Below are 19,348 nucleotides of genomic sequence, written 5' to 3'. Positions count from 1 at the left end.
TACTAGAACCGTCCCTAAACCAGGCTCCAGCTCATCATTTTTTCTCTCTCTCTCTTCCCAGGTTACAATGAGCAGCCAGTCCTGACCAGTGAGTACCTTAGAAAGCTGCAAATGTTTTGTTTTGGGGGCTTCTCCAGGAAGGGGCTGGTGGTATCCAAGGCTCATGATCTCTGGGAGATCATGGGCTCATGACCTCTGGAAAACTCATGGCCTTCTACATTGGGGATGGAGTCTGCTAGCAGGTCTCTTCATTTATGCATCTTGATCTCTGGGTTTTGCATGTGATCACTCTCCATCTGTGCCTCCTGCAGCTCCCAGCCACCCAACAACGACAGCTGCAGCCCTCGAGCGTTTCACCATCAACTTCACCACCACCAATCTCCCCTACAACTCTGACCTGGACAATCCTGACTCAGCTAAGTTCAGCAGCACACAGAGAGTTATGAACACCTTGGTAAGCACAGGAATTCAGATCTTGCATGGATCAAAGATCTGGAGTCTTGCATGGAAGTGGTCAGAGCCTAACTGTGGAACCTCTCTCCTGGGCAGCTCGAGCGGCTCCTGAAGAAGAGCAGCATTGGCCCCGAACTGCTGCGCTGTGAAACCACAGCCTTCAGGTATGGGTTGTGCCCTGCTGTCCCCTTGCTGGTTTGGTCACCAGATGAGGGCACATTGACCTTCTGCTCTCTTTCCATTAACTAAACAGACAGAGCTTGGCTCCCTGTGCCCAGAGAGCTGCCCCAGCCCCAGGGCCTGGGCTTGCAGCCAGCGGGCGCAGAGCAGTGGTGCTCAGGCACGGTGCTGTCTTTTGCAGGCCAAGGAGGCAAGGGGCCGGGACGGGGGTGGACGCCGTCTGCACCTACAGGAAGGAGCCCTCTGGCCTGCCCTTGGACAGGGTGGGGCTGTACCACGAAGTCAGCAACAAGACCAAGGGCATCACTCAGCTGGGCCCCTACAGCCTGGACAGGGACAGCCTCTATGTCAATGGTGACCTTCGCTCCTCTCCCTGACTCCTCTGCTGGCCCATAGCAGTGTTCCTCACTACTAGAACCGTCCCTAAACCAGGCTTTAGCTCATCATTTTTTCTCTCTGTCTCTTCCCAGGTTACAATGAGCAGCCAGTCCTGACCAGTGAGTACCTTAGAAAGCTGCAAATGTTTTGTTTTGGGGGCTTCTCCAGGAAGGGGCTGGTGGTGTCCAAGGCTCATGATCTCTGGGAGATCAGGGGCTCATGATCTCTGGAAAACTGATGGCCTTCTACATTGGGGATAGTGTCTGCTAGCAGGTGTCTGCATTTATGCATCTTGATCTCTGGGTTTTGCATGTGATCACTCTCCATCTGTGCCTCCTGCAGCTCCCAGCCACCCAACAACGACAGCTGCAGCCCTCGAGCGTTTCACCATCAACTTCACCACCACCAATCTCCCCTACAACTCTGACCTGGACAATCCTGACTCAGCTAAGTTCAGCAGCACTCAGAGAGTCATGAACACCTTGGTAAGCCTAGCAATTGAGATGCTGCATGGCCTCAGAGATCTGGAGGAGTGCATGGATGTGGTCAGAGCCTAACTGTGGAACCTCTCTCCTGGGCAGCTCGAGCGGCTCCTGAAGAAGAGCAGCATTGGCCCCGAACTGCTGCGCTGTGAAACCACAGCCTTCAGGTATGGGTTGTGCCCTGCTGCCCCTTGGTGGTTTGGTCACCAGATGAGGTCTCATTGAGCTTCTTCTCTCTTATGACCCCGATGAGAGGCAGGGCTTGGCTCCCTGTGCCCAGAGAGCTGCCCCAGCCCCAGCCCCAGGGCCTGGGCTTGCAGCCAGCGGGCGCAGAGCAGTGGTGCTCAGGCACGGTGCTGTCTTTTGCAGGCCAAGGAGGCAAGGGGCCGGGACGGGGGTGGACGCCGTCTGCACCTACAGGAAGGAGCCCTCTGGCCTGCCCTTGGACAGGGTGGGGCTGTACCACGAAGTCAGCAACAAGACCAAGGGCATCACTCAGCTGGGCCCCTACAGCCTGGACAGGGACAGCCTCTATGTCAATGGTGACCTTCGTTCCTCTCCCTGACTCCTCTCTGGCCCATAGCAGCATTCCTCAGTCCTTGAACCGTCCCTAAACCAGGCTTTAGCTCATCATTTTTTCTCTCTCTCTCTTCCCAGGTTACAATGAGCAGCCAGTCCTGACCAGTGAGTACCTTAGAAAGCTGCAAATGTTTTGTTTTGGGGGCTTCTCCAGGAAGGGGCTGGTGGTGTCCAGGGCTCATGATCTCTGGGAGATCAGGGGCTCATGATCTCTGGAAAACTGAAAGCCTTCTACATTGGGGATAGTGTCTGCTAGCAGGTGTCTGCATTTATGCATCTTGATCTCTGGGTTTTGCATGTGATCACTCTCCATCTGTGCCTCCTGCAGCTCCCAGCCACCCAACAACGACAGCTGCAGCCCTCGAGCATTTCACCATCAACTTCACCACCACCAATCTCCCCTACAACTCTGACCTGGACAATCCTGACTCAGCTAAGTTCAGCAGCACACAGAGAGTTATGAACACCTTGGTAAGCACAGGAATTCAGATATTGCATGGATCAGAGATCTGGAGTCTTGCATGGAAGTGGTCAGAGCCTAACTGTGGAACCTCTCTCCTGGGCAGCTCGAGCGGCTCCTGAAGAAGAGCAGCATTGGCCCCGAACTGCTGCGCTGTGAAACCACAGCCTTCAGGTATGGGTTGTGCCCTGCTGTCCCCTTGCTGGTTTGGTCACCAGATGAGGGCACATTGAGCTTCTGCTCTCTTATGACCCAGATGAGAGGCAGAGCTTGGCTCCCTGTGCCCAGAGAGCTGCCCCAGCCCCAGCCCCAGGGCCTGGGCTTGCAGCCAGCGGGCGCAGAGCAGTGGTGCTCAGGCACGGTGCTGTCTTTTGCAGGCCAAGGAGGCAAGGGGCCGGGACGGGGGTGGACGCCGTCTGCACCTACAGGAAGGAGCCCTCTGGCCTGCCCTTGGACAGGGTGGGGCTGTACCACGAAGTCAGCAACAAGACCAAGGGCATCACTCAGCTGGGCCCCTACAGCCTGGACAGGGACAGCCTCTATGTCAATGGTGACCTTCGCTCCTCTCCCGGACTCCTCTGCTGGCCCATAGCAGTGTTCCTCACTACTAGAACCGTCCCTAAACCAGGCTTTAGCTCATCATTTTTTCTCTCTCTCTCTTCCCAGGTTACAATGAGCAGCCAGTCCTGACCAGTGAGTACCTTAGAAAGCTGCAAATGTTTTGTTTTGGGGGCTTCTCCAGGCTGGGGCTGGTGGTGTACAGGGCTCATGATCTCTGGGAGAAGAAGGAAACCTGTTGGCCTTCTACATGGGGATGGTGTCTGCCAGTAGATCTCAGCTTTTGGACCTCTTAAAGCATAACACCCTGGCCCTTCTAAAGAGATTCTCTCTTTCTGTGCCTCCTGCAGCTCCCAGCCACCCAACAACGACAGCTGCAGCCCTCAAGCGTTTCACCATCAACTTCACCACCACCAATCTCCCCTACAACTCTGACCTGGACAATCCTGACTCAGCTAAGTTCAGCAGCACTCAGAGAGTCATGAACACCTTGGTAAGCAGACCAGTGCCCAGCAACTAAGATGTTGCATGAATGAGAGGTCTGGAGGAGTGCAGGGATGTGGTCAGAGCCTAACTGTGGAACCTCTCTCCTGGGCAGCTCGAGCGGCTCCTGAAGAAGAGCAGCATTGGCCCCGAACTGCTGCGCTGTGAAACCACAGCCTTCAGGTATGGGTTGTGCCCTGCTGTCCCCTTGGTGGCTCAGTCACCAGATGAGGTCTCATTGAGCTTCTGCTCTCTTATGACCCAGATGAGAGGCAGAGCTTGGCTCCCTGTGCCCAGAGAGCTGCCCCAGCCCCAGCCCCAGGGCCTGGGCTTGCAGCCAGCGGGCGCAGAGCAGTGGTGCTCAGGCACGGTGCTGTCTTTTGCAGGCCAAGGAGGCAAGGGGCCGGGACGGGGGTGGACGCCGTCTGCACCTACAGGAAGGAGCCCTCTGGCCTGCCCTTGGACAGGGTGGGGCTGTACCACGAAGTCAGCAACAAGACCAAGGGCATCACTCAGCTGGGCCCCTACAGCCTGGACAGGGACAGCCTCTATGTCAATGGTGACCTTCGCTCCTCTCCCTGACTCCTCTGCTGGTCTGAGGCTGCAATTCATAGTCCTTGAACCATCTCCTAGCCCAGCTCCAGCTCATCACCTTCTCTCTCTGTCTCTCCCCAGGTTACAATGAGCAGCCAGTATTGACCAGTGAGTATCGTGGAGGGGTGGGCAGGGCTGAGGGGGCTACAAATATCTCCTGAAGTGGCATATCCCAGGGAGGCTCAGCTGCTCTCCAGGGCTCATGATCCTTGAGAGCAGCAGTAATCCTTACAGCCTTCAGTTTTGGGATGGGGGCAGGCAGCTTATCTCAGCATTTAGATATCTTGAAGCATAACAGCCTGGCCCTTTTCAAGTGGTCAATCTCCATCTGTGCCTCCTGCAGCTCCCAGCCACCCAACAACGACAGCTGCAGCCCTCGAGCGTTTCACCATCAACTTCACCACCACCAATCTCCCCTACAACTCTGACCTGGACAATCCTGACTCAGCTAAGTTCAGCAGCACACAGAGAGTCATGAAAACCTTGGTAAGCCTAGCAATTGAGATGCTGCATGGCCTCAGATATCTGGAGGAGTGCAGGGATGTGGTCAGAACCTAACTGTGGAACCTCTCTCCTGGGCAGCTCGAGCGGCTCCTGAAGAAGAGCAGCATTGGCCCCGAACTGCTGCGCTGTGAAACCACAGCCTTCAGGTATGGGTTGTGCCCTGCTGTCCCCTTGGTGGTTCATCACCAGATGAGGGCACATTGAGCTTCTGCTCTCTTATGACCCAGATGAGAGGCAGAGCTTGGCTCCCTGTGCCCAGAGAGCTGCCCCAGCCCCAGCCCCAGGGCCTGGGCTTGCAGCCAGCGGGCACAGAGCAGTGGTGCTCAGGCACGGTGCTGTCTTTTGCAGGCCAAGGAGGCAAGGGGCCGGGACAGGGGTGGACGCCGTCTGCACCTACAGGAAAGAGCCCTCTGGCCTGCCCTTGGACAGGGTGGGGCTGTACCACGAAGTCAGCAACAAGACCAAGGGCATCACTCAGCTGGGCCCCTACAGCCTGGACAGGGACAGCCTCTATGTCAATGGTGACCTTCGTTCCTCTCCCTGACTCCTCTGCTGGCCCATAGCAGCATTCCTCAGTCACTGAACCGTCCCTAAACCAGGCTTTAGCTCATCATTTTTTCTCTCTCTCTCTTCCCAGGTTACAATGAGCAGCCAGTCCTGACCAGTGAGTACCTTAGAAAGCTGCAAATGTTTTGTTTTGGGGGCTTCTCCAGGAAGGGGCTGGTGGTATCCGAGGCTCATGATCTCTGGGAGATCAGGGGCTCATGATCTCTGGAAAACTGATGGCCTTCTACATTGGGGATAGTGTCTGCTAGCAGGTGTCTGCATTTATGCATCTTGATCTCTGGGTTTTGCATGTGATCACTCTCCATCTGTGCCTCCTGCAGCTCCCAGCCACCCAACAACGACAGGTGCAGCCCTCGAGCGTTTCACCATCAACTTCACCACCACCAATCTCCCCTACAACTCTGACCTGCACAATCCTGACTCAGCTAAGTTCAGCAGCACACAGAGAGTTATGAACACCTTGGTAAGCAGACCAGTGCCCAGCAACTAAGATCTTGCATGGATCAGAGATCTGAAGTCTTGCATGGGTGTGGTCAGAGCCTAACTGTGGAACCTCTCTCCTGGGCAGCTCGAGCGGCTCCTGAAGAAGAGCAGCATTGGCCCCGAACTGCTGCGCTGTGAAACCACAGCCTTCAGGTATGGGTTGTGCCCTGCTGTCCCCTTGGTGGTTTGGTCACCAGATGAGGGCACATTGAGCTTCTGCTCTCTTATGACCCAGATGAGAGGCAGAGCTTGGCTCCCTGTGCCCAGAGAGCTGCCCCAGCCCCAGCCCCAGGGCCTGGGCTTGCAGCCAGCGGGCGCAGAGCAGTGGTGCTCAGGCACGGTGCTGTCTTTTGCAGGCCAAGGAGGCAAGGGGCCGGGACGGGGGTGGACGCCGTCTGCACCTACAGGAAGGAGCCCTCTGGCCTGCCCTTGGACAGGGTGGGGCTGTACCACGAAGTCAGCAACAAGACCAAGGGCATCACTCAGCTGGGCCCCTACAGCCTGGACAGGGACAGCCTCTATGTCAATGGTGACCTTCGCTCCTCTCCCTGACTCCTCTGCTGGCCCATAGCAGTGTTCCTCACTACTAGAACCGTCCCTAAACCAGGCTTTAGCTCATTATTTTTTCTCTCTCTCTCTTCCCAGGTTACAATGAGCAGCCAGTCCTGACCAGTGAGTACCTTAGAAAGCTGCAAATGTTTTGTTTTGGGGGCTTCTCCAGGCAGGGGCAGGTGGTGTCCAAGGCTCATGATCTCTAGGAGATCAGGGGCTCATGACCTCTAGAAAACTGATGGCCTTCTACATGGGGATGGAGTCTGCTAGCAGGTCTCTGCATTTATGCATCTTGATCTCTGGGTTTTGCATGTGATCACTCTCCATCTGTGCCTCCTGCAGCTCCCAGCCACCCAACAACGACAGGTGCAGCCCTCGAGCGTTTCACCATCAACTTCACCACCACCAATCTCCCCTACAACTCTGACCTGGACAATCCTGACTCAGCTAAGTTCAGCAGCACACAGAGAGTCATGAACACCTTGGTAAGCCTAGTAATTGATTTGCTGCATGGTCTCAGATATCTGGAGGAGTGCAGGGATGTGGTCAGAACCTAACTGTGGAATCTCTCTCCTGGGCAGCTCGAGCGGCTCCTGAAGAAGAGCAGCATTGGCCCCGAACTGCTGCGCTGTGAAACCACAGCCTTCAGGTATGGGTTGTGCCCTGCTGTCCCCTTGCTGGTTTGGTCACCAGATGAGGGCTCATTGACCTTCTGCTCTCTTTCTATGCAGACTAAAGAGGCAGAGCTTGGCTCCCTGTGCCCAGAGAGCTGCCCCAGCCCCAGGGCCTGGGCTTGCAGCCAGCGGGCGCAGAGCAGTGGTGCTCAGGCACGGTGCTGTCTTTTGCAGGCCAAGGAGGCAAGGGGCCGGGACGGGGGTGGACGCCGTCTGCACCTACAGGAAGGAGCCCTCTGGCCTGCCCTTGGACAGGGTGGGGCTGTACCACGAAGTCAGCAACAGGACCAAGGGCATCACTCAGCTGGGCCCCTACAGCCTGGACAGGGACAGCCTCTATGTCAATGGTGACCTTCGCTCCTCTCCCTGACTCCTCTGCTGGCCCATAGCAGTGTTCCTCACTACTAGAACCGTCCCTAAACCAGGCTCCAGCTCATCATTTTTTCTCTCTGTCTCTTCCCAGGTTACAATGAGCAGCCAGTCCTGACCAGTGAGTACCTTAGAAAGCTGCAAATGTTTTGTTTTGGGGGCTTCTCCAGGAAGGGGCTGGTGGTGTCCAGGGCTCATGATCTCTGGGAGATCATGGGCTCATGACCTCTGGAAAACTGATGGCCTTCTACATTGGGGATAGTGACTGTTGCAGGTCTCTGCATTTATGCATCTTGATCTCTGGGTTTTGCATGTGATCACTCTCCATCTGTGCCTCCTGCAGCTCCCAGCCACCCAACAACGACAGCTGCAGCCCTCGAGCGTTTCACCATCAACTTCACCACCACCAATCTCCCCTACAACTCTGACCTGGACAATCCTGACTCAGCTAAGTTCAGCAGCACTCAGAGAGTCATGAACACCTTGGTAAGCCTAGCAATTGAGATGCTGCATGGTCTCAGAGATCTGGAGTCATGCAGGGATGTGGTCAGAGCCTAACTGTGGAACCTCTCTCCTGGGCAGCTCGAGCGGCTCCTGAAGAAGAGCAGCATTGGCCCCGAACTGCTGCGCTGTGAAACCACAGCCTTCAGGTATGGGTTGTGCCCTGCTGTCCCCTTGGTGGTTTGGTCACCAGATGAGGGCACATTGACCTTCTGCTCTCTTTCTATGCAGACTAAAGAGGCAGAGCGTGGCTCCCTGTGCCCAGAAGGCTGCCCCAGCCCCAGCCCCAGGGCCTGGGCTTGCAGCCAGCGGGCGCAGAGCAGTGGTGCTCAGGCACGGTGCTGTCTTTTGCAGGCCAAGGAGGCAAGGGGCCGGGACGGGGGTGGACGCCGTCTGCACCTACAGGAAGGAGCCCTCTGGCCTGCCCTTGGACAGGGTGGGGCTGTACCACGAAGTCAGCAACAAGACCAAGGGCATCACTCAGCTGGGCCCCTACAGCCTGGACAGGGACAGCCTCTATGTCAATGGTGACCTTTGCTCCTCTCCCTGTCTCCTCTGCTGGTCTGAGGCTGCCATTCACAGTCCTTGAACCATCTTCTAGCCCAGCTCCAGCTCATCACCTTCTCTCTCTGTCTCTCCCCAGGTTACAACGAGCAGCCAGTATTGACCAGTGAGTATCGTGGAGGGGTGGGCAGGGCTGAGGGGGCTACAAATATCTCCTGAAGTGGCATATCCCAGGGAGGCTCAGCTGCTCTCCAGGGCTCATGATCCTTGAGAGCAGCAGTAATCCCTACAGCCTTCATTTTTGGGATGGGGGCAGGCAGCTTATCTCAGCATTTAGATATCTTGAAGCATAACAGCCTGGCCCTTTTCAAGTGGTCACTCTCCATCTGTGCCTCCTGCAGCTCCCAGCCACCCAACAACGACAGCTGCAGCCCTCGAGCGTTTCACCATCAACTTCACCACCACCAATCTCCCCTACAACTCTGACCTGGACAATCCTGACTCAGCTAAGTTCAGCAGCACTCAGAGAGTCATGAACACCTTGGTAAGCCTAGCAACTGAGATGCTGCATGGCCTCAGAGATCTGGAGGAGTGCATGGATGTGGTCAGAGCCTAACTGTGGAACCTCTCTCCTGGGCAGCTCGAGCGGCTCCTGAAGAAGAGCAGCATTGGCCCCGAACTGCTGCGCTGTGAAACCACAGCCTTCAGGTATGGGTTGTGCCCTGCTGTCCCCTTGCTGGTTTGGTCACCAGATGAGGGCACATTGACCTTCTGCTCTCTTTCCATTAACTAAACAGACAGAGCTTGGCTCCCTGTGCCCAGAAGGCTGCCCCAGCCCCAGCCCCGGGGCCTGGGCTTGCAGCCAGCGGGCGCAGAGCAGTGGTGCTCAGGCACGGTGCTGTCTTTTGCAGGCCAAGGAGGCAAGGGGCCGGGACGGGGGTGGACGCCGTCTGCACCTACAGGAAGGAGCCCTCTGGCCTGCCCTTGGACAGGGTGGGGCTGTACCACGAAGTCAGCAACAAGACCAAGGGCATCACTCAGCTGGGCCCCTACAGCCTGGACAGGGACAGCCTCTATGTCCATGGTGAGTATGGTTTTCCCTTTCCTGGGTCACTCTCTGGGTCCATGACTTTCTTCCTTCTCTTCCTTGTTTCATAAGGAGTTTCAATATTTGTTAATATGCTGAGTTTATTTCTGTGAATTCACAGCATCCTTTATTTCTGCAGGTGAATTGTACAGGGCAGGCTCTGAATGCTGGGGCTGATCAGCCTGGAGAGCAGTCCTTAGAGAATAGTTCAGTATCTGATGGGTCCTACAGGATAGCTGGGGGGAAACTTTTGACAAGGGCTTGTTGCACTGGCAGGATGAGGTGGAATGGCTTTGAGCTGGTGGAGGGGGGACTGAGACTGGAGATTAGGAAGAAATTCTTGACAGTGAGGGCAAATCCTTTCATTGAAGCAATTGTCAAGCCCTGGAACAGGCTCCTCAGTGTGGTACTTGAATCCCTTCCCCTTGAGATGTCGAGAGGCAGAGATGTGCTGCTGAGGGCCATGGTTTAGCACCAGCCTTGATGGAGTTAGAGAATGGTTGGATTTGGTGTTGAAAGTCTATGACTTATGCCCATAAAGTGAAGTCTGTGCTTCCAGCAACACTGCTCTTGTTGAAGAGCAACTTCTCTATTACAAAATTACTTCCTTGGAGTCCTGCCCTCAGCCACTCACCTGCACAGGAACATCTCACCCCCAGCACTCCTCAGCTTAGCCAGTGCCACTTGCGTTTCCTCATTGTGGGTCTCCCCAGTTAAAAGCAGCTGGTTCTGCTTGAGCAGCAGGTTGTTTGTTTAGCAGATTCACACCCTCAGGGACTGCTTCTGATGAGTCATTTCCAAGTCATCCCTTTCATCGTCCCCTCTCCTCTTGCAGGGTGTAGTTTTCTTAGCTAACGTTTCTGTTGTGCTTCCTCCTCAGGTTACAACGAACCACTTCACAGGCCAGGTAAGTTCTGAGTGAAAGACTCAGTTTTGGGGAGAGCTCTCACAGGAGTGGAGCACTCAGAAAATCAGAGGGAAAGAGATTCTCCAGAGTAGCCTCCATCAGCGTTATGCCTGGTGTGTCTGAGCTATAGACAGCCCTTGAGCCCAGATGAGTGGAGGTTTGGTCTGGCACCCCTGCTATGGGGACACCCTAAGAGAGTTGGGGCTGTTGAGCCTGGAGAACAGAAAGCTTCAGGGAGATCTTAGAGCAGCCTTCCAGCTCCTGAAGGGGACTGCAATAAAGCTAGGGAGGGACTTTTGACAAAGGCTTGGAGTGACAGGAAAAGGGCCAATGGCTTTGGGCTGGAAGAGGGGAGATTGAGACTGGAGATCAGAAAGAAATTGTTGAGAGTGGGGCTGGGGAGACTCTGGCACAGGCTCCCCAGGGAGGCTGTGGCTGCCTCCTCCCTGGAGGTGTTCCAGGCCAGGCTGGGATGAGGCCTTGAGCAACCTGGGCTGGTGGGAGGTGTCCCTGCCCATGGCAGGGGGTTGGAACAGGATGATCTTGAAGGTCCCTTCCAAGCCAAACCATTCCATGAATCTGTGAGTCCCTGAAGGGCTCAGGTTGGAAGGCACCTGGGAGCTCACCTGCTCCAACCTCCCTGCAAGCCTTGGTTGCTTGGGAATGTCTTTAAAAGTGGAGATAGCTTTATTAAGAGCAAAATCTTAATCCCTCTCCCCTTGGGCTGTAGCTCTGAGAACAACTGCTGCACCCAGGCCAACAGGCAGGAATTTCACTCTGAATTTCACCCTGACCAACCTGCGCTACACAGCAGACCTGAAGGACCCAAGGTCCCGCAGATTCATCTCCACAGTCAAAGTCATCAACCATTATGTGAGCCTGGCTTTAGCTATTTTCTGTTCTGGTGCTGACCTTCATCCACCTGCTTTCAACTCACTTGTAACTGGGCTGTGGGTTGTTTTTTTTTCCCCTTTGGTTGGGGGTTTCTTTTGACAGATTGACCTCCTCCTCAAAAGCAGCAGCATTGGCTCTGTCTACACAGGATGCAAACTGATGAGATTCAGGTAAGATTCCTAGCACTGCAATTGATTTCTTTCTTTCTCTGCTCTTGTGCACCTTAAATTGTTGAAGTTATAGCTGTGATGCCAAAAAAAACCCACCCCAAACCAGAAACCAGTGGCAGCTCCCTGCCTGTTCACGATGGGGAAGAGAAGACTGCAAGGGGATAACTGTCTGAAGGGTGTTGGAAAGCAGGGGCCAGGCTCTTTCTGGGGGTGTCTGTGATAGGACCAAGGGCAGTGAATACAAACTGGAACCCAGGAAGTTCCCCCTCAACAGGAGGAAAAACTTCCTTCACTGTGAGGGTGCTGAGCCCTGGAGCAGGCTGCCCAGAGGGGTTGTGGAGTCTCCTTCTCTGGAGGCTTTCCAGACCCACCTGGATGTGTTCCTGTGTGACCTGTGCTGGATTCTATAGTCCTGCTCTGGCAGGGGGGTTGGACTGGGTGGTCTCCAGAGGTCCCTTCAGACCCCTAACATCCTGTGATTCCTGCTGGTAAAATCAGTTTGGTGTCTGGATGCCACTGCCACAGTTCCTGAGAATCTGCTGGAAGATGTAGGAGCCCAGTGGCCCTGGCAGCTCTCAGTGCCCTGGGTTCCTCCTCACACAGGTGACACAGGGTGTCCTGTGAGCACCAGCAGTGTCCTGAAGCATGTGTGTGATGTTTTCACTCAGGTCTGGCAGGCCCAGGGATGACACAGGCATAGACACTGTCTGCAGCTACCAAGCCAATGCCAGCCTTGCTGAGTTTGACAGAGAAAAGCTTTACCATGAGCTGAGCACCATGACAGAGGGTGTCACCAAGCTAGGGCACTACACCCTGGACAAGAACAGCCTCTATGTTGATGGTAAGCATCCAGGAACTGTACCAAGAGAGGACATGGAGCTGCTGGGGCAGGTCCAGAGAAGGGCAATGAAGCTGGGGAAGGGTCTGGAGGACAGGGCTGGGGAGGAGCAGCTGAGGGAGCTGGGGGGCTTCAGCCTGGAGGAAAGGAGGCTGAGGGGAGACCTTCTTGAACTCTGCAACTCCCTGAGAGGAGGTTGCAGTGAGGTGGGGGTTGGATTCTTCTCCCTAGTCTCAGGTGAGAGGAAATAGCCTGAAGTTGTGCCAGGGGAGGGGTAGGTTGGAGGTAAGGGGAAAATTCCTCACTGCAAGAGTGGTGAGGGGTTGGAACAGGCTGTCCAGGGAGGTGGTGGAGTCCCCATCCTTGGAGGTGTTCAAGAAATGTGTGGCCATGGCAGTTGTGGACATGGTTTGATGGCTGTGGTGGGGTTGATGGTTGGACTGGATGAGCTCAGAGGTCTCCTGCAACCAAAGCAATTCTGTGATTCTATGGCTTTGGCAATCACTTGGAAGATTCTTCCACTCCCCTGGGGCTGGAGCAGTAAAGAACTTCCCCTTTGGCCTGCTGGTGTGCTGTAGGTTTCGACACTGTGACAAAGCAACTCCAGCCTGGTGCTGCCAGCCTGGAAGAGTTTCTGGCTTGTAAATGCTGCAAATCCCAGGAGCATTCCTCTCTTCCATTACAGAAACAGGGGCACAGCTCCATGGCTTCTGTGGTGTGGGCAGCTCTGACCTCAAAAGGAATGTCCTCTACCTCTGCTTTAGGTTTCCCCCTGCCAGAAGCAGCTGTGATCAGGAAGCCTGCCAGGAGTGAGGCTCCAGCTAAGCAGGGCTACAGGTTGAGCTTTAGAATAGTCAATGAAAACCTGACCAACCCAGACTCTCAGTCTCCAGAGTACAAAGCAGCAGTGGAAAGCATCAGCCACAAGGTAAGGAGCTGCAGCCCAGATGCTTCAGAGGCCCTGGAGGTGCTGGGCTGCTGCTAGGACCCAATGATCTTAGAGAGCTTTTCCAACCCAAACAGTTCCATGACTCTAGGATCCCAGGGCAGCTGTCAGGCAGCAGGTTGTGCTGTGAGCTCTGGCAGCTTGCTCACATAAGCAAGAAAGTCTTGCCAGGCTGGAAGTCAGATTCCACCACCAGAAGGCATAGTCTGAAGCAATAATCCCCTCCCATGAAACCCAGGTGGCAGCCAGAGGCCCAGCAAGTCCCTGCTGCCTACCAGGACACTTCTCTTTCAGATGAATCAACTCTACAGACAGAGCAACCTGCGAGACCAGTTCCTGAACTGCAGCATCACCAGGCTGAGGTCTGTGATAGCTTCTGTTGGCTGAGAGGTTGCCACACCCTGGCACCACTCCCCAGCAGCCAAGTGCCATTGTCCTCTGCAGAACTCCTCCCTGCTCATGCTGGCAGTGGTTTCATTTATGCCCTCAGAACTCATTTCTTGGCTTCTGCAGAGTCTGTCAGTTTGGCTTTTCCCCCACGTGGCATGGGCTGAGGTTTTGCCCTGTCAGGATTTCTGTGAAGCACCCTGAGGTCTCTGACTATCCTGCTAGTTACTGATTGCCCTCCCCTTAATGAGGGCTGAAGGGCACCCTGCAACCTCTGCCCTTCTCCTCTGAGCTTGGACTCCACCAGGTTCAAAAGTGAGCTTCAGGTGTAGCTGTAATGTCCTGCTCCAGATGGAAAGAGTCCTGGAGAAGGGACCCTGACAGAAGCTTTGACAAACAAGGTGCTGACCTTTCATGGCATGCAAGCAGTAGAGAAGAGCTGCTGGCATTTCATTTGCTGTCCCTGCCTAAAGGAAAGCCCCAAACCAGCCTGCTCTACAGCTCTCAAAAGCATCACTGCAAACACTTCACACTCAGACTGGCAGAAACCCTTCAAGAAGCTCTTCTCCTTCTTGAAGAAGCTTCCTGACCATCAGCCTGTTCACTTCAGAGCCTCTGTTTTCTGTCCACAGGGCTGGATCCATACTGGTTGACTGCAACTGCTTCTTCCAGTCAGAGCCCAGCATCAACAGGGCTGTGGTTGAAAGGGCTTTCCAGGATGGGGCTTCCAACACAACTGGCCTGTGGCTGGGGAGCAGCTACCAGCTGCAAGGATTCTCAGTGGCTGGTAAGTAGGACAGGTTGAACTGGATGATCCTGGAGGTCTCTTCCAACCTGGTTGATTCTGTGTAGAGCTCAGATCACAGCTGCTCAGTTTCAGAGAGTCACAGAATGGTTTGGGTTGGAAGGGCTCTTCAAGATCATCCAGTTCCAAGCCCCCTGCTAAAGCAGAACCCTCGAGTCCCAGCATGGTGAGGGTTGGAAGGGGCCTCTGGAGATCATCCAGTCCAACCCTCCTGCCAAAGCAGGGCACCCACAGCACCTTGCCCAGCATCAGAATGCCCAAAGGGGTTTGGAATCTCTGCAGAGAAGGAGACTCCACAACCTCTCTGGGCAGTCAGACCCCAGGGCAACTCAATTCTGTTCAAGTCTTCCAAGCTAAAGGTCTCCTGGGTGGAGGAGCCTCAGTTTCTCTCTACTGAAATTGATGTTGATTCCTCCTCTCAATTTCCAGGCTTGGAACTAGCAGTTGAGGCAGTAACTCACAAACCCCCCCTCAAGTCTGGGAGAGAGAACTTCAGGTTACACTTCAGAATCTCCAACCTGCCCTACTCCCCAGACCTGCAGGACCCCAGCTCCCAGAGATACCAAATGAACAAAGAGAGCATTGAGAAAGAGGTAAACTGCACAGCAGCAGCCTGATTCCTCTCTCCAGATTCAAGGCTGGGTTAAATGTACTCAATGTTCCTCCACTGCTTTCTTTCTTCCCACTAGCTGGAAGTGTTCAGGACCAGCAGCCTGAAGGACTACTTTGTTGGCTGTACTGTTGAGAGCTTTGGGTATGTCCTGCTTCAGAAGTGTTCCTGCTCGAGTCCCCAAAGGGCAGAGCCCCTCTGCTGCTGTTTGTGCCTCCTTGCCAGGCTCTGTGCTCTGGCTGACACATAGGAGATGCTTTCATTCACTCAGTTCTGCCTTTAACCACAAACAGGTTCCTGCCCAAGCAAGAGGTGGTTTTGTTTCCATGCTAGCAAAGCTCTTTTCATGCATCAACAATTCCAGAGTAAAACAAATACCTTCCTGCCCTCTTCTAGCCTATTCAAACAGTGCTGCCCTGAAACGTTAGCAAAGCAATCAGCAGAACTGCCCAGCCTGAGAACCTGCTCCTGTCTGCCCTCCCCAACACCTCTTGGGAGGGAAAAAAGCCACCCAGCCAAACAAAAAGCTGAGCTGATTTACCTCTCAGCAATGTCTCCCCTGGAATGAAATCAGGGGGTGGAGTCGGCTGTGTGAGCTCCTGGCTCACCTAGCACAAAGGATCCCACGCTGGGAAACCTTGCTGAGACATCTGCAACCCTCAGCCTGGGTCTGAACCCCTCTCCCTGCCCCTGCTCAGCTCTGCTTCTCTTTCCCTGTGGCTGTCACCCCCCAGGCCTGTCCGTGGGAAGCCTCACACAGACGTTGTCTCCATCTGCAAATTCCTGGTGGACCCCTCGAGGACCCTGCAGAAGCAGGAGGTGTATGAGGAGCTGAGACGCCTGACACAGGGCTTCACCAAGCTGGGCTCCAGCTACGAGCTGGAAGAGCAGAGTCTGGTGGTTGAAGGTGAGAGCTCCTCTGGTGGCTTTGTGGGGCTGCTCGTTAGCTGCGGCTTAATCCCCTGCAGAGCACTCCATCTCTCACCTGTCCCTCCCTTCCTTGCCAGGTTACTCTCCAATCAAGACAGAAGAACACCAGTCTGGAAGATTTGGTAGGTGACTGGGGAGAGGGATTGACCCTGCAGCCCCAGAGCACCCAGCCAGCAGCTCAGGGAGAGGTTTGTCCCTCTGAACATCCCTGACACCAGCTGAGGGCTCTGTGCACTGCATTTGGGAGATCCTTACTCCACTCTACAAGTCCCTGCCCAGCTTGGCACTGCTGGGGCACACTTACCCTGCAGCCAGGGAAGGTCAGAAGCTGCCTCTCAGCAGTTTGGCCTCACCTCTGAGCTGTACAGCGCTGCTGAGCATTGCCAGGGCTACACTTCCTTCTGTGTCCCATGCAGAGGGCTCCAAAGCATTGCTCTGCTCTCGTTTTGCCTTTGCAGAGCTTCAGTTCTGGGCAATCATCCTCATCTGTGTCTTTGCCCTGATTGGCTTCATTCTCCTCCTCTTGTTATGCCTCCTGGTAAGTGAATCTTTCATGTCCTGCCTCTAGCTGTGCCCAGCCAGCTGCAGGGTTGCAGGAGGGACAGACAGACAGATCCTCAAGAAACCCACTGGGAGCAGGACCTCCCCCACCTCCTCCCATGGTGACAAGTGGCTTGTCAAACCCTCCTTCAGCCCCTGCCAGCTTGTGCCCAGGGGGCTGGGGAAGGGCTTTCAGAGTCAGCTGAGTGGATTTCTAGGGGAGGAAGCAGTGGGGCATGGATGAGGTCTCTTTGGGGTTTTTTTTCTCTGCAAAGGACTTGAAACCCAAAAGGTCAGGCAAATACCAAGACGAGAAGCAGGCTGAGCTGGGGGATCTTCTGCAGCACCTTCAACCCTTTCCCTGCTCAAACATCTGCAGAAGGGTCAGGCTGCAGCTGAAGGGCTGCAGGAGATGCCATGATTAATAACCTGGGTGACATTAACAACCTGCAGCAGTCACAGCCAGGGGGTTGTAGTCACTGCTCTCAGCACAGGCTGCAGCAGCCTGGCAGGGCTGCACTCCAGCCAGGTACCCTTGGAAGGGCAGAGCACATCCCTGGCTGCTCTCTGGGGTTGAGTTGGTGGGGAACATCTGAGCAGCACTGTTTGCTCTGCACCAGCTAGGGGAGAACAGCTGAATTCAGAGAGAACACCTCTGCCCTTGGAGGCTCAGGGGTGAAAGCTGACACTCGGCAAGATTTGAGAAGGAAGAAGCTCAGATTCAGAGCTGAGGGTTGTGCCTGGGCAGCTTCAGTCAAGCATCTGGTTCAGAATCCTACCTGGAAAGGTGGTTTGGGGGGCACCTAGCAAAGGGCAAGGTGCAGACTCAGGGTTTGGGGGGGTTTTCTTGGTCATTAGCATGATTCTTCTCCCCCCAGATTGCCTCTTGCCTAAGGAGGAAGTCAGATCTGTACCAGGTTCAACAGGGCATGTATGGAGTCTACTTCCCACACCTGAACACAAGGAAAGTGCATTGACAAAGAGCTGAGGTCTGTTCTCAGACCTGTTCCTCCGTTGATGAAGGGAAAAAAAAATGTTTACCTGTCCTAGCAAATGGTTTAATAAATTATATTTAGCATTTTCCCTCCTCTCAAGGCCAATCTTTGCCCTCTCACACCACCTGCCCCGGGGAGAGCACACCCCCGGGCACAGCAGAGCCTCCCAGCACAAAGAGGCAGCACAGGAGCTGAGGGGGCAGGGGTGGGATAGTTGCTCAGGACCCCCAGAGCAAAGCAGGTGTGGCCCAGAGGGCAGGCAGGGTGGCCTGGTAAGCCCTGGGGGCACACAGTAACCCAGGGGGCCCTGCTGCCAGCTGACATCACAGTTCCCTTTGTCAGGTGTTCTGCCCCCAGCCTCACTCGGGGCTGGATGTCCCCCGGGGGTGGGAGCGCTGCTGGCCAGCTCTGCAAGGACCATGAGCTCCACCAGCTGGGGCCCAGGGCCCCCCAGAAGCAGGGACTCCCTGCTCACTTTCTGCACTGCTCAGCAGTCACTAGGATCACGCAGCTCTGGGTCAAACCCCACCAGCAGCCAGAAGCTGGTGCTGAGAACAGGAGCAGTGGTGATCGACCCAGGCAGCAGGAGCTGCAGAGCAGGGTTCTGTGGAGAGGAGACACCCAGGGTTGAAATCGACACAGGGGTGGGGTGCCCCATGGCCTGGCCCCCAGGGGCAGGAGAGAAGAGATCTGAAGCTTCCAGGGGAGAGGAAGCCTTGCCTCGCCCCGAGGCTGACGTGCAGCTGATGCAGAAGGGAATCATCACCAACTGGGAAGCAGCTGGGTCCCTGTGGCAGCATCTGTTCGACCACGAGCTTCAGGTGCCCCCTGAGGAGTATGCCCTGCTGCTCACTGAGCCCCCACTCAGCCCCAGCAGGCACAGAGAGAAGGTGGTGGAGCTGGTGTTTGAGGCCCTGGGCTGCCCTGGCTTCTTCGTCAGCCCCCAGCCTGTCCTCGCCGCCTACGCCCACGGCACAACCAGCGGCCTGGTGGTGGACCTGGGGCACGCTGTCAGCTCTGCTGTGCCAGTCCACGAGGGCTACAGCCTGGCACATGCCACCAAGAAGAGTGAGCTGGCAGGGTCACATCTCTCCTGGTACCTGCTGAAGCTTTTGGAGGACAGAGGGTACGAGCTCAGCAGCGAGGTGGCCAGCGTGGTGGAAGACATCAAGCACAAGTGCTGCTATGCTGCTTCCAGCTTTGAGGCTGAGTGCCAGCTCCCAGCAGGCAACTACACCCTGGATTATGCCCTGCCTGATGGCCAGACCATCAGCCTCAGCAAGGAGAGGTTTCAGTGCCCAGAAATACTCTTCAACCCTCCAGCCCACTGGGGCATCCCCTATGCAGGCATCCACGACATGGCCCAGAGAAGCCTCAGCCAGCTTCCAGAAGAAATGAAGTCAGCCATGTGCAAAAACATCCTCCTCTGTGGGGGGTCCTCTCTCTTTGAGGGGCTAGAGAGGAGGTTTCACAGGGAGCTCCTCCAAATCCTGGCCCCCAGCACCAAGGTCAAAGTGGCTGCCACGGCCCTGCGGAGGTACTCGGCGTGGACAGGGGGATCCATCCTCAGCTCCCTCCTGAACTTCCAGAGGTGGTGGATCCGCAGGCAGGAGTACGCTGAGGAGGGGCCACGCATCGTCCACAGCAGATGCTACTGAGAGGACACCCACGGGAGAGCTGAGCTGCCTCACAGCTACTGCCCAGGCAGCAGAAGCAATCATAGATGACTTGGTGCTATCAAGTGTCAGCTGCACCCCCAGCCCTGCACTGCACCCAGCTGAGAGCTTTAGCTGAAAGCCACAGGCCCAGGCTGCAGCTCTAGAGCTGAAGCCAACAAGTGCCCTTGCTCCTCGGGGACACATCTGCCAGAGCATGGCTTCCACAAGGGCAAGAAGCAGCCCCCCTCCCCCCCAGGCTG

General features: G+C 55.4%; 2 protein-coding genes across 2 annotated transcripts in view; both read left to right on the top strand.

Annotated features, from left to right (window-relative positions):
• Positions 1-17,486, top strand: part of MUC16 (mucin 16, cell surface associated) — a 42,155-nt gene extending 24,669 nt beyond the window's left edge. Inside the window, exons 29-77 of the mRNA XM_068164791.1 lie at positions 62-88; positions 312-454; positions 550-617; positions 815-987; positions 1,104-1,130; positions 1,354-1,496; positions 1,593-1,660; positions 1,863-2,035; positions 2,151-2,177; positions 2,401-2,543; positions 2,639-2,706; positions 2,910-3,082; positions 3,199-3,225; positions 3,441-3,583; positions 3,689-3,756; positions 3,960-4,132; positions 4,249-4,275; positions 4,511-4,653; positions 4,750-4,817; positions 5,020-5,192; positions 5,309-5,335; positions 5,559-5,701; positions 5,807-5,874; positions 6,078-6,250; positions 6,367-6,393; positions 6,616-6,758; positions 6,855-6,922; positions 7,122-7,294; positions 7,411-7,437; positions 7,660-7,802; positions 7,899-7,966; positions 8,172-8,344; positions 8,461-8,487; positions 8,723-8,865; positions 8,962-9,029; positions 9,233-9,405; positions 10,289-10,315; positions 11,046-11,188; positions 11,312-11,379; positions 12,048-12,220; positions 12,982-13,145; positions 13,458-13,525; positions 14,183-14,337; positions 14,785-14,948; positions 15,045-15,109; positions 15,700-15,872; positions 15,973-16,017; positions 16,354-16,433; positions 17,314-17,486. Of these exons, the coding sequence (XP_068020892.1) occupies positions 62-88; positions 312-454; positions 550-617; positions 815-987; positions 1,104-1,130; positions 1,354-1,496; positions 1,593-1,660; positions 1,863-2,035; positions 2,151-2,177; positions 2,401-2,543; positions 2,639-2,706; positions 2,910-3,082; positions 3,199-3,225; positions 3,441-3,583; positions 3,689-3,756; positions 3,960-4,132; positions 4,249-4,275; positions 4,511-4,653; positions 4,750-4,817; positions 5,020-5,192; positions 5,309-5,335; positions 5,559-5,701; positions 5,807-5,874; positions 6,078-6,250; positions 6,367-6,393; positions 6,616-6,758; positions 6,855-6,922; positions 7,122-7,294; positions 7,411-7,437; positions 7,660-7,802; positions 7,899-7,966; positions 8,172-8,344; positions 8,461-8,487; positions 8,723-8,865; positions 8,962-9,029; positions 9,233-9,405; positions 10,289-10,315; positions 11,046-11,188; positions 11,312-11,379; positions 12,048-12,220; positions 12,982-13,145; positions 13,458-13,525; positions 14,183-14,337; positions 14,785-14,948; positions 15,045-15,109; positions 15,700-15,872; positions 15,973-16,017; positions 16,354-16,433; positions 17,314-17,412 (5,123 nt within the window). The 3' untranslated portion in view covers positions 17,413-17,486. The remainder of the gene's footprint in view (positions 1-61; positions 89-311; positions 455-549; positions 618-814; positions 988-1,103; positions 1,131-1,353; positions 1,497-1,592; positions 1,661-1,862; positions 2,036-2,150; positions 2,178-2,400; positions 2,544-2,638; positions 2,707-2,909; positions 3,083-3,198; positions 3,226-3,440; positions 3,584-3,688; positions 3,757-3,959; positions 4,133-4,248; positions 4,276-4,510; positions 4,654-4,749; positions 4,818-5,019; positions 5,193-5,308; positions 5,336-5,558; positions 5,702-5,806; positions 5,875-6,077; positions 6,251-6,366; positions 6,394-6,615; positions 6,759-6,854; positions 6,923-7,121; positions 7,295-7,410; positions 7,438-7,659; positions 7,803-7,898; positions 7,967-8,171; positions 8,345-8,460; positions 8,488-8,722; positions 8,866-8,961; positions 9,030-9,232; positions 9,406-10,288; positions 10,316-11,045; positions 11,189-11,311; positions 11,380-12,047; positions 12,221-12,981; positions 13,146-13,457; positions 13,526-14,182; positions 14,338-14,784; positions 14,949-15,044; positions 15,110-15,699; positions 15,873-15,972; positions 16,018-16,353; positions 16,434-17,313) is intronic.
• A 363-nt stretch (positions 17,487-17,849) lies between these two features.
• Positions 17,850-19,088, top strand: ACTL9 (actin like 9). The gene has a single exon (XM_068164790.1). It carries the CDS (start codon positions 17,850-17,852, stop codon positions 19,086-19,088), a length of 1,239 nt encoding a protein of 412 aa, XP_068020891.1.
• The last annotated feature ends 260 nt before the right edge of the window (positions 19,089-19,348 follow it).

Source organism: Melanerpes formicivorus, unplaced genomic scaffold (assembly GCF_026170545.1).
Source record: "Melanerpes formicivorus ecotype bairdi unplaced genomic scaffold, bMelFor1.0.p_v2 SCAF_83, whole genome shotgun sequence".
Lineage (NCBI taxonomy): Eukaryota > Metazoa > Chordata > Aves > Piciformes > Picidae > Melanerpes > Melanerpes formicivorus.
This window is presented reverse-complemented; position numbering and strand designations above follow the sequence as displayed.